This window comes from Tauraco erythrolophus, chromosome 2 (assembly GCF_009769465.1).
Source record: "Tauraco erythrolophus isolate bTauEry1 chromosome 2, bTauEry1.pri, whole genome shotgun sequence".
Lineage (NCBI taxonomy): Eukaryota > Metazoa > Chordata > Aves > Musophagiformes > Musophagidae > Tauraco > Tauraco erythrolophus.
Genome location: NC_141466.1, coordinates 11,901,257 through 11,913,321, shown reverse-complemented (window position 1 = coordinate 11,913,321; position 12,065 = coordinate 11,901,257). Strand labels below are relative to the sequence as shown.

General features: G+C 43.0%; 1 protein-coding gene across 1 annotated transcript in view; it reads left to right on the top strand.

Annotated features, from left to right (window-relative positions):
- Positions 1 to 1,093: 1,093 nt before the first annotated feature.
- TPD52L1 (TPD52 like 1) overlaps positions 1,094 to 12,065 on the top strand; it is a 43,848-nt gene continuing 32,876 nt past the window's right edge. Inside the window, exons 1-2 of the mRNA XM_086632099.1 lie at positions 1,094 to 1,204; positions 11,494 to 11,642. Coding sequence (XP_086488225.1) covers positions 1,157 to 1,204; positions 11,494 to 11,642 — 197 coding nt within the window. The 5' untranslated portion in view covers positions 1,094 to 1,156. The remainder of the gene's footprint in view (positions 1,205 to 11,493; positions 11,643 to 12,065) is intronic.

Sequence of the window (12,065 nt, the reverse complement as noted above, 5' to 3'; positions counted from 1 at the left end):
AAATACTAAGTACTCGATTTCAAGTTATTAAATACTCCAGACTTACTGCTTATAACCTCTGTTCCCTACTGCCAAAACTTAACAAAGTTGAATTCTAATCTCTATGTAATAAGAGTATACAGGCCTCTGTAGAACTGGGAAAAAGGCTGTTCTCTTCTGTATTAAGTGGTATACAGATGTCAGGAGTCAGCTGAGATGGATGATTACTCCACTAAGGAACTGAAGTACAGGGAACAGTGTTGTCCCAGATGTGGCCTGAAGGAGAATTTTCTTCCACAGCAGAAACAGATTGAGTACTTTAAAACACGTTCTAAAGAAATGAGAATGTTTTCTGCTATCTCATGTCTTGCATTGTTTTGTTTGCAGACAGTGAAGAATGAAAGGCTCTTAATGGCTGGAACCCCAGCAATCATTCTTCTCTTTACTGAATGATTGGGAGACAGGTTATATTTTGTTTCCTCTGTATGTATTTTACCAGGCAGGCCCAGGTCTCGCAAACATTTATGTGTGTGCTTATCTTGGTTATCATACATACTGATCCTGATCTTGGACACACAGAAGAAAGAGGTAACCGGGTTTGCTTCTGCAAACCGTATACATCTGTGAGACTCTCAAATTGCTGCCATCAGAGATACTTTTAAAGCAAATTTGTCTCAGTAATATACTTCCTGTATTGCTCAGTGTACTATTGCCACTATTCACATCAGTGATCCACGTTAACTAGCTTTCTTATTTTAAAGAAAAAACTTTCTTTTCCCCTTTTTTTTACTTCCGTATTGTTAGAAGCAAGGAAATGACTCATCAGGGACTAGAAGGGTCCAAGGAGATTGTTTTCTGGGAATGAGTGGTGCTTTCACATATTAAGTTGCTTCTGTGCAGACATTACCAACTGATACTTCCAATAGCTTTTCAGAAGCAAAGAGGAGCAGAATCCAAATGACCGTTAGCAGGAAAAGGTTGTTTTGTTTATCTTTGTTTTTTTTCCTAGTGGGTGAATATTATATAATTCTTAGATTTTAGGGGAGGTCAGTATCATAGCTGAAATAATTGATAATGGTTGTCTTGACTTTTTAACTCTTTACTTTAAGGCCTATTGGAAACCCAGTCTTTGCATGAAGCAGATGAAGATGTGGTCACTGATGTTGATTTCACCAATATGATTTCTGAAGAAGAAAAAGAAGAGTTAAAGATTGAGCTAGCCAAGGTAATGAATCTGAATTTCTCTGAGAGTTACTGTTCCTACTTCCTTAAACTGGAAGATCTTGTAGGATGAAGTACACATCATAAAGGTATGCTCTTCCTTTTAAGTAAAATTTTTCTGGGCTACAATAATGTGTAACAATCAATTTCCCTAGATATTTTTTGAAGATTAAATATCTTCTACTTGATAATTGTAGAGAGAAAGTTAAATATACCTTACCATTTTAGTCAAGATGTGTCTTTATAAACCTTCCTTTATAAAGAATGAATTGTGTTCTTCTTACTAGATATATGGTATTGTTGTTACGGTGGTTGTGACACCTGATGGAAAAGATTCTTTGTGTGGTGCTCAGGGGAAAAGCTGATGATGCTGGTTACAGAAGAGACTGATGATGATGGATACAATGATTTCACCACATTTTTGTTTCCTTTGGCACTGATGTGTTTGGAGAGGGTTGTATTTTTGATTTGCATTTGTTGTTTGCTTAAGTAAAGAACTTAAGGAGATGTCATGACACGATGAAGAGGTTTTAAAATAGTACTCAATAACAAGGAGATGGAAGGAAAAAGATGTGAACTATGTGGTTTTTTTATTACAAAGATTACAGAGATTGTCTGGATTCAGTCTACAGTGGGAGAGTGGATTCATTTTTAATTACCGCTGCTGAATACTGCAGAAACAGAAGTGAAACGCCGAAAAGGAAAATGAGAGAATGGGAAAAAGTGAGGGTTTACTTATGAGACAAATAACAGAAATTGCAGCTGTATGAAGGGAGGAGTTGTTTTTGTCTTAATTGAAATAATGAATTTTTAAGACAGTGGGTTGGAACCTTCACATAGCAAGAATAAAATAGCAACCCATTTGAATGCTAGGAAACCCAAGATTTGGGACTGTGAGCGTATACCCTCAAAGTGTAAACTGGCTAGGGAAAAAGCATTCCTTCTAATTGTTCTGCAGTGCTCTGTGAACCATTTGCTGATTTTACACATAGAATCCGTGCACCCAAAGAACAGTTCTTTTGCAGAGACTAAGTCTTGTCTTTCATACAACAGAAATGTTTAAATTGATATTAAGTTGCAATATTAAATACTGTAAGTAGTCTCATTCTTAATGACTCTCAAGTCATTTACCCTGAGTGCTGATTTAGGATTTTCTAGTGAAACAAACCCCAAAAGATTGTTTTTTCACTTTAGTATTTTACCAAGCCTTGTGTTTCTGAGTTGCTAGTTGATCTTTACTTCTTTGCTGATCCTGTCACATCCGTAAATAAGGAGGAAGCTGAAACTTTACATGTTCAGTTCATCACATAGTGATGAGACAGGAGTTGAGATGTTCATTATTGTCTTTCTGTCAGGACCAGAGGCACTGAAACACAGGAGGTTCCCTCTGAACATCAGGAGAAACATTTTCATTGAGTGTGACTGAGCACGAGTGCTGGTTGCCTAGAGAGGTTGTGGAGTCTCTATCCTTGGAGATATTCAAAAGCTGTCTGGTCACAGTCCTGGGCAACTGGATCTAGGTGATCCTACTTGGGCAGGGGAGTTGGACCAGATGACCTCCAGAGGTCCTTTCCAACCTCAGCCATTCTGTGATTCTCTTCTCTTTTCTGGTGAAAGGGACTTAAGAGGCAGATGAAAACAAAGAAAAGAAAGAAACAAAAGGAAAAAAGAACTTTCTGCAACCACCTGAGAATGATATGCTTCTCTCAAGAGAATGAATCTCAAGAGTTTCTGGGCATCCTTCCTACTTGCTGATTCCTGTGGGAGCAGAGAATTCTCAGTGGCTCGTGGCAGAAGTGCTTTAATTCATGTGCCAACATAAGTGAGAGATTGCCTTTCAAATATTATGATCTTGGCTGACCTAGAAATTATTTTCTGAATTGCTCGCAGCAGTTTACTGGCATACAGCTTATGCTTAAAAACAAAATAAACCTGATAATTATGCTAAGAAAGGTTTGGAGAACTTGAATTTAGAGTGAACAAAGTCTAAACTTAAATGAGGCACATGATTCTTAGAAAAGACTGTAAAAAAACGTGTAGGACTGACTCTTTCAGAAAGAAAGCTCTGTGGGAATTGGCTAATGTTTCCTTTTGAAAAGCTGTTAGACTTTACTTTCAAGCCCCCTCTGCTCTGTGGTAGTTTTGTTTTCTTCCATGTCCTTATGTGTTAGGTAATACCTGTTTGAGCCGGTAGGAACAAGCACCTTTCTTCTTATTGTTCTGAAAGGATCAAATCTCTGCAGTGACTGCAATCACTTAATGGTTGATATAACGGGGAGCTGTTGTGAGCACCTGTTGTGCATGTATTTATGCAGAAAAAATACGTTCCATCGCTGTGTTGTGTATCTGCTGTATATATTACCTGTCTTTTTCCTCTTCCTTCTTCCTTCCCCGGCATTAGGAGGGGAACTAGCACTACTGGTTTTCTGACAGGTTTCTCGTATACTCTTTTCCTGTTCTCCTGCTAGTAGTCTCTTTGTACTGGAAGCTTTTCAGAGTGTGGACTAACTCTGTCCTTGTATTTGCCGTCTGCCTAATGCAGCAAGGCTCTGACTCTAATCAAGCCTTGAAATTTCTACAGTGCAGGTGAAATGAGTAACTCCTACAGGGACTTCTAACAGACATTTGAATTAACGGAGGTCAGTCTGACACTTCGGAATAATAACAGAAAATTGTAGCCTGAAACTTTATATAAGGCCAGAAGCTTGTTAGCAGAACAGGTTTTTTTTTTTCTTTTTTCTCTCCCTCCCTCAGCGTGGGGAGCGTGGTACAATGACTCCTGCGTCATGACGGGGGCTGAGGTTTTGAGCTATCTCACTCACTGCTGTCAGTTGTCCTTCCATTATGCTCATCAAAGTAGTCATTTACTCTTTGCTGTCTTCCCCCTCCCATACATTCACAAAAGCAGCTCTCTGGTTTGATCTACAAGCGTTCTAGCTGATGTGCAGGTTCTTAGTTCAGCTATGTGTGTTACTGCATGTTTATTCCCGGTTTGAGGAAAGATGTGAGTACCTTTTTCTGCAAACTTACAGCTCGTTTTATTTATGAATGTCCTTGATGTCTCTGAGTGCTCTTCACCAAAAGAAAAACTTACAAATCAACAAGTACTCCGCCTGCAGGTGTAAAATTTGAGCTGTATGATTTTGGTGCAGAGATGAAGTGCCTCTTATTTTTCGTTATTCTGTTCAGTTACAACTACTTCTCTTTAAAAGGCTACCGTAATAAGGTGCTCAGATTTCCTTACAAATATTTTATGCATTTTAGTATACATGTTATAATACTCAGCAATTTTGAAAAGGCATAACAATTGAATAACAATCACTAGTTTGCTAAATACAATAGCTAATCAAAGTGTAAGAGTCCCACGGATTTGCTTCATTGAGAGACAGTTTTTCTGTATGTTTGCTGTAACTTTCTTTGTGTCTTCTGACATAGAAACGATCATGTGAAAGAACAGCACAGAGAAGATGCAGTCTTGTGGCTTTTTTTGGCAAGCCAATGAAATGAAGGAAAAGATTTCCTTCCTTACAAAGTGAACATCTTTCTGTTGCTGAGTACCTTCTCATAGTTGATCTTCCTACCAGTGATAGGGCTGGTCCTCCCTTGTTACGTTTTTTACCTGTTACATGTTTTCCAGGTTTTCTTGCAGGACACAGCTATGCAGAGGGTCGATGCTCAGTTCTAGCACAGGTGGGTGGATGCATGCCACAGACTGCCTGCCATGGTGGTACCTGTGGTGGTGAGGCGTGTGAGCCTGCCCTGAGGATCCAGGGTATTTCTGAACCACGGCTCCGTGATGTGAGAGGTTTTGTGGCACTGCCCTTTCCAACTTTCTACCTCTACTGTTTTCACCTGCATGCCTCCTGGCTGGTTTTGACAGCACGACCAGGGGGTGCTGTGCTGTGAGCTAGTGTGACGCAGCTATGCAGGGGTGAATCGTGGTGTTGCAACCAGAGACGTGTGTAGCAGCTCACAGGAGCCAGTGGGAGTTCCGTGGGACAGCGCTGGCTCCCAGACCTCCCTGCTAGGGGACCGTGGCCTCTGCTTCTCTGCTGGCTTTGCTGTAGTTGCCTGCTCCTTCTAAAGTTTTTGTCAGCAGATTGTCACACTTCCGGTGTTGGTTGCGTAGCTCGCTTTTTATTTCCTTAAACAACACCTGACAAAGCCTGTCCCACAGGTAGTCCTCACTCCTAAACGGTCATGTCTGCCTTCCTTTCAGCAGTGATGTTTGCCTGTGGTGCATGTCACGGTACTCAGTGGGTGTACTGTATGGGCTGTTTTAATTAATCACTGCCTTCCTCTCTTCATAGAATCATAGAATGGTTAGGGCTGGAAGGGACCTTCAAAGGTCATCTAGTCCAACCCCCCTGCAAGGAACAGGGATATCTCCAACTAGATCAGGTTGCTCAGGGCCTCGCCCAACCTGGCCTTGAACGTCTCCAGGGATGGAGCATCCAACACCTCTCTGGGCTACCTGTTCCAGTGTTCTACAACTCTCATGGTAAAAAATTTTTTCCTTATATCCAGAACTGGACGCAGTAGTCCAGGTGAGGTCTCACGAGGGCAGAGTAGAGGGGGAGAATCACCTCTCTCGACCTGCTGGCCACACTCCTCTTGATGCAGCCCAGGATGCGGTTGGCCTTCTGGGCCGCAAGAGCACATTGCCGGCTCATATTGAGCTTCTCGTCCACCAGTACTCCCAAGTCCTTCTCCTCAGGGCTGCTCTCGATCCATTCACCACCCAGTCTGTATTTGTGCCTGGGATTGCCACGACCCAGATGTAGGACCTTGCATTTGGCCTGGTTGAACTTCATGAGGTTGACACGGGCCCACCTCTCCAGCCTGTCGAGGTCCCTCTGGATGGCATCCCTCCCTTCCAGCGTGTCGACGGCACCACACAGCTTGGTGTCATCAGCGAACTTGCTGAGGGTGCACTCCATGCCACTGTCCACGTCACCGACAAAGATGTTGAAGAGGGCCGGGCCCAACACGGACCCCTGAGGGACGCCACTCGTGACCAGTCTCCACTTGGACATCGAGCCATTGACCACTACTCTCTGAGTGCGGCCATTGAGCCAATTCCTTATCCACCGAGTGGTCCATCCATCAAACCCATTTCTCTCTAGTTTAGAGAGAAGAATGTCATGCAGGACAGTGTCAAAAGCTTTGCACAAGTCCAGGTAGATGACATCCGTTGGTCGACCCTTGTCCACCGATGCTGTCACCCCATCATAAAAGGCCACCAAGTTGGTCAGGCACGATCTGCCTTTGGTGAAGCCATGTTGGCTGTCACCCACCACCTCCTTGCTCTCCATGTGCCTTAGCATGGTTCCCAGGAGAATCTGCTCCATGACCTTGCCAGGCACAGAGGTGAGGCTGACCGGCCTGTAGTTGCCCGGGTCCTCCTTGTTCCCCTTTTTAAAAATGGGGGTTATGTTCCCTCTCTTCCAGTCATCGGGGACCTCGCCAGACCGCCACGACTTCTCAAATACAATGGCCAGTGGCTTGGCAACTTCATCCGCCAGTTCCTTCAGGACCCGCGGATGGATCTCATCAGGTCCCATGGACTTGTGCACCTTCAAGTTCCTCAGCTGTTCCCAAACCTGCTCTTCAAGTACAGTGGGCGGTGGTTCATGGTCACAGTCCCTGCTCGTTCTTTCCACAGCTTGGGTGGTAAGACAAGAGGCTTTATCAGTGAAGACTGAGGCAAAAAAGTCATTGAGTACCTCAGCCTTCTCTATGTCGTGGGTAACCAGAGCACCAGTATCCTTCCGGAGGGGGCCTACATTCTCCTTGGACTTCCTTTTGTCCCCTACATACCTATAGAAGCTTTTCTTATTGCTTTTTATATCCCTTGCCAAATTCAATTCCTTCAGGGCTTTAGCCTTAGTTGTCGTCCACGCGTTCTAGGAACGTCCTGGACTGCCTGTGCCCTGCCATATTGTCTCTCCGACAGATGTCAGGGTGTCTTAGAATCATAGAATGGTTAGGGCTGGAAGGGACCTTCAAAGGTCATCTAGTCCAACCCCCCTGCAAGGAACAGGGATATCTCCAACTAGATCAGGTTGCTCAGGGCCTCATCCCACCTGGCCTTGAACGTCTCCAGGGATGGAGCATCCACCACCTCTCTGGGCAACCTGTTCCAGTGTTCTACAACTCTCATGGTAAAAAATTTTTTTCTAATATCCAATCTGAATCTACCTCCCTCTATTTTAAAACCATTACCCCTTGTCCTATCACATCTGGTCCTCCTGAACAGCCTCTCCCCATCTTTCCTGTAGGCCCCCTTGAGGTACTGGAAGACCGCTATAAGGTCACCCCGGAGCCTCCTCTTCTCCAGGCTGAACAGCCCCAACTCTTTCAGCCTGTCCTCATAGGAAAGGTGCTCCAGCCCTCTTATCATCTTCGTGGCCCTCCTCTGGACCCTCTCCAACTGGTCCATGTCCTTCTTATGTTGGGGGCTCCAGAACTGGACGCAGTACTCCAGGTGAGGTCTCACGAGGGCAGAGTAGAGGGGAAGAATCACCTCTCTTGACCTGCTGGCCACACTCCTCTTGATGCAGCCCAGGACGCGGTTGGCCTTCTGGGCCGCAAGAGCACATTGCCGGCTCATATTGAGCTTCTCGTCCACCAGTACTCCCAAGTCCTTCTCCTCAGGGCTGCTCTCGATCCATTCTCCGCCCAGTCTGTATTTGTGCCTGGGATTGCCACGACCCAGATGTAGGACCTTGCATTTGGCCTGGTTGAACTTCATGAGGTTGACACGGGCCCACCTCTCCAGCCTGTCGAGGTCCCTCTGGATGGCATCCCTCCCTTCTGGAAGACCTTCCCAGATGGTCTTCTCCATCTCCAGCCACTTGTTCCTGCCCCCTGCGCTGTGCCTGCACAGGTACTTATGCGCATCTCTCCGCTGGATCTGGGAACTGATCTGGCTGGAAAATAGCCCTTGTTTTTTCTGTGGTGGCTTTTACCTGGCTCAGCTCTCCCTGGTGAGAAGGGCTGTGCAAACAGCCAGGCCAGGGCACTACATATTTGAGTGGTGTAGCAGTAGGGAAAAGGGATATTTAATTTAACTAAGAAGTACACGTTTAACTGTGCTGGCTTTTGTTTTCTGTTGGGGCCTCATAACGTTTTAATCACTTACTGCCTTGATCCTTAAAACAGGCATAATAAATACGCAGTTTACTGTTCAGCTTACCGTTCAACACGTCCATCAGTATTATTCCAACCAATAGCTGAATCTTTCCGCCTCCGCATTTTACATAGTAGTGTGTGTATCTCATAATATAGATAATACCAGCTGACATTTTTTATTAATAGCAGTTTATCCAAAATGCTCCATTTCACTGAATAAGTACTTTCTGGTTCGTTTTTTATGAGCTCTTTTGTGAGTGTCTACTGGAAAAAAAATGGGAAAGGTTATATGTTAGAGAATTACTGGGATGTTTTTTTTCAGGCATGCCACCATCTCAAAAGGATGTTCAACCCCCTAAAACATACAATTTGCCTTAAAATAATCAAAAAATACAAAACAAGGGAAGATACTTTTTTGTGTTTGTGCACTGGATTTATCTGGACTTCACTGTCTTTCTTCCATATTATTAGTCTGTCCCCGATTTTGGAGACATCTGTCTTTAATTGTGGATTTTTTTCTGGGGTTTCACCTTTGGGTGATTTACATGTTATTCATGTCGGCTAATCCTGGGAAACATAATGTCTTAGGTGCTCAGCTACCCTTCTTGCTTTTGCACATCCTACATAGTAATAGCGGAAAGAAAAAATGGCTGTTAAGCGATTCCTAAGCCCACAAAAAGGAAGAGAGGAACTTTGTATATGATGCATCTTTCCTTATCTTATGTGTAGATGTCACACTTAGGGACATGGTTTAGTGGTGGACTTGGCAGTGTTAGGTTTACAGTTGGACTCGATGATCTTAAAGGTTGTTTCCAACCTAAATGGTTCTATGATTCTGACTCTGTTGTACTTAGAAAGAAGGGAAACGTGAGGACTAGAAGCTGTTGACTTAAGCCCTAGATTCATAATGGAGTCTGCAATTATAAGAGTGGACTTTTCAAAAATGCCTAAGCAGGTGATGCCTGACTTCCATGGGAGTTAGATATGTAACCTGCTTAAATGCTTTTCAGGATCCCACTATAAGTCCCTAATCCTTTCTGCCTGCTTCACAGTCTTCAATCACTGATACCTGGAGCACTTGAGGGAAGAAGGCTTTGTATCTGCCATTATTTTAAAATGATGGAACTTGAGAAGGTTTTTGTAAATTCAAAACCAGACTCTGATCTCTAATTAAAAATAATTTATTATTCTTCATACAGTCAAAAATGTTGTTCATACTTATGCCATTGAGCATATGGTTAATGCTTGCTTAGGGCTGTACAGCTTTAGGTGTCTGTTCAACAGAACAGATGGAAAGTAATTTTAATAGAAGCCCTTAAATGTTTACATATCCAGGTACCTAGTGATCAGCCTAGTGCTAGCCCATATGGAAAGAATTAATGTTTAAGTACCCGTAAGCATACTGATCTTGGTTTAAGTTAAGTTCTTTAGCAGTGTCGCTCAGGTGGACTTGTGCACTAAGGAGTTTGCTGTGGGTGGGAAACAGCTAAAGGGAGCTCTGAACTGCCACTCGAGGAATGCTGACGTTTGTGATTCCTTCTTTCTGAAAGCATTTAACCAGTTATCCTCTCAGAAGAGAAACTCGTGCTGCCTCTTGATAGTGTTTCGTTTGCAGGTTAGGAATATAATGAAGCATAAAGGACATGGCAAGGAATAAAAGAATTTTGGATTATTATGTATCCTACCAGCGAAGTGTTGGCATCACAGGCCAGTGAATACCGGTATCTGCTTCACTGAGGTCATGATTTTGCTTTGTGTTCATAGTCTTGCTGCTTAATTTCTTAGCTGCTTGAATAATTTAGATAGCAGGTAGTGACAAAAGACAAACAGATAGCTGGAGGATTCCAGGGTTAGACTTTTCCCAGAACAATGAGCTTGTAGCCGGTTTTACAGGGAAGCAGAATGGGTGAGTGCGTGAAATAAAAATAATGCTGGTATTAACGTCCTAAATATAGCCCTGGAGGTCAGCAAGTGATTCAGCTGGTGCTTGCCTCTTTCTCTGCAGCCTATGGAGCTAAATCACAGGGAGACTGTGGTTCCAGGGAACTTAACATATGGTAATCAGATACATTACCATATGTTATTCTATTAGCATATGGAGGAAGGAGCACAGTTGGTAAGGGAACTTCTAAACCTGAAGTGAAAGGCAGCTGCTCTGGTGTTGCTTGCCCTTGTTAGCTTCAGTAGCTCTGAGTGCTGCTTGTATTAGTGGCTTGGGAGGCTTCTGAAGGAGGAGTGCTCGCAGGAGTGCTGCCTGAGGTGGGGTCCGGAGCTGGTGGCAGGCTGATTCAGCCGTCCCTTTTCTCTGTCAAGTGTTCTGGTCCTTGCCTTGCTAAAACCCTGGCTTGGTTTATACGTTTGAAATAACGTCCACTGCAAGGAAAATTGTATCCCTCTGTTGGGGCTGAATGGTGTCTTTACAACTTCTCCCAGTTTGGTTAATGACTAGGAACTCTAAAAAGACTAATCTGCTGTGTCATTTGAATGCTTCTATGCTTTGGATAGGACCTGTTCACTCATGTTAACAGTCCATCTGCTACATGTTTTTATTTTACAATTTTGAAATACGTAAGGCTTGAAATATACAGATAAAATTCATGTGACAAGGACGTAACTTTTTATGATACTCAAGTCTTATGCTATCATGCGATTTTTATTTTTTTAACCCGCTCCTAAGAATTTACATCTATTTTTTTCGTGAGTGGATGACTAAAAAGCTGCAAATATGAAGTTAAAAGCCTATGCATTCAAAGAGAGATATCTGCCTGAATTATCCAGTCTTCTCTTGTTCTGCCCATTCCCATTTCACTAGTGAATGGAAAGCTGATGTTTGAGACTTCTAATGTTCTAAGGCAGACTTTGGTCAAGTAGCTCAATAGTCATTTCTGAACTGGAGAATTCTCTCTTATCGGATGCGTGTGTGTGAATGATGGTGCACATATATGACATAGTTTGAGACATTCACTTAATGAAGTGTCAGCTCTGTTCTGGGTATATCTTTGTGATCTCCATAAGCACCTGAATCTCTCTGTCTCTCCAGGCACCTATGAAAAATGCAAATTTTTGGATTAATTTGATCTCTTAACATCTATGTGTTTATCGTTCAGTGAAAACAGGCTAATACCTTTCTCTTTTCTCCTCCCTCTTTGTGTCTCTTAGCTAGAGGATGAAATTTCAACTTTGCGGCAAGTCCTAGCAGCCAAAGAAAAACACCTGGTTGAAATTAAACAAAAGCTTGGCATAAGTCTGATGAATGAACTGAAGCAGAACTTTAGCAAAAGCTGGCATGACATGCAGACAACTTCTGCGTGAGTACAGACCTTGCACAAATTCATTCTTGTATGTTATGTGGCATGTTGGAGGGATTGTCTTGAACCCTGCTATGAAATTTAGCAATCGAAGTACCTGCCGAGAGGAGGAGATGGCGGTGACAAACATATCAATCTTCTTAGAGCAAGGAGACCTGAAAAAAAACCTTCCACAGCAGCAATGTGCTCTGCTACTGGGTTGTATGTCACAAAAATCACAACTAAAACTGTCGTGGCACTGAGAAGTTTATCTTCCTGTCCCATAACACATTCCTACAGTCATGACTGAGGAGAGAAAGGACATTTTTTAATCTCAGTGTATTGTATTTTTCAGCTTCCAAAAGAGATAATGTAAAAAAAAAAAAAAATAAATTACTAAAACCTTAGCAACTATCAAAAAGAATAGTACCATCATCTGAATTA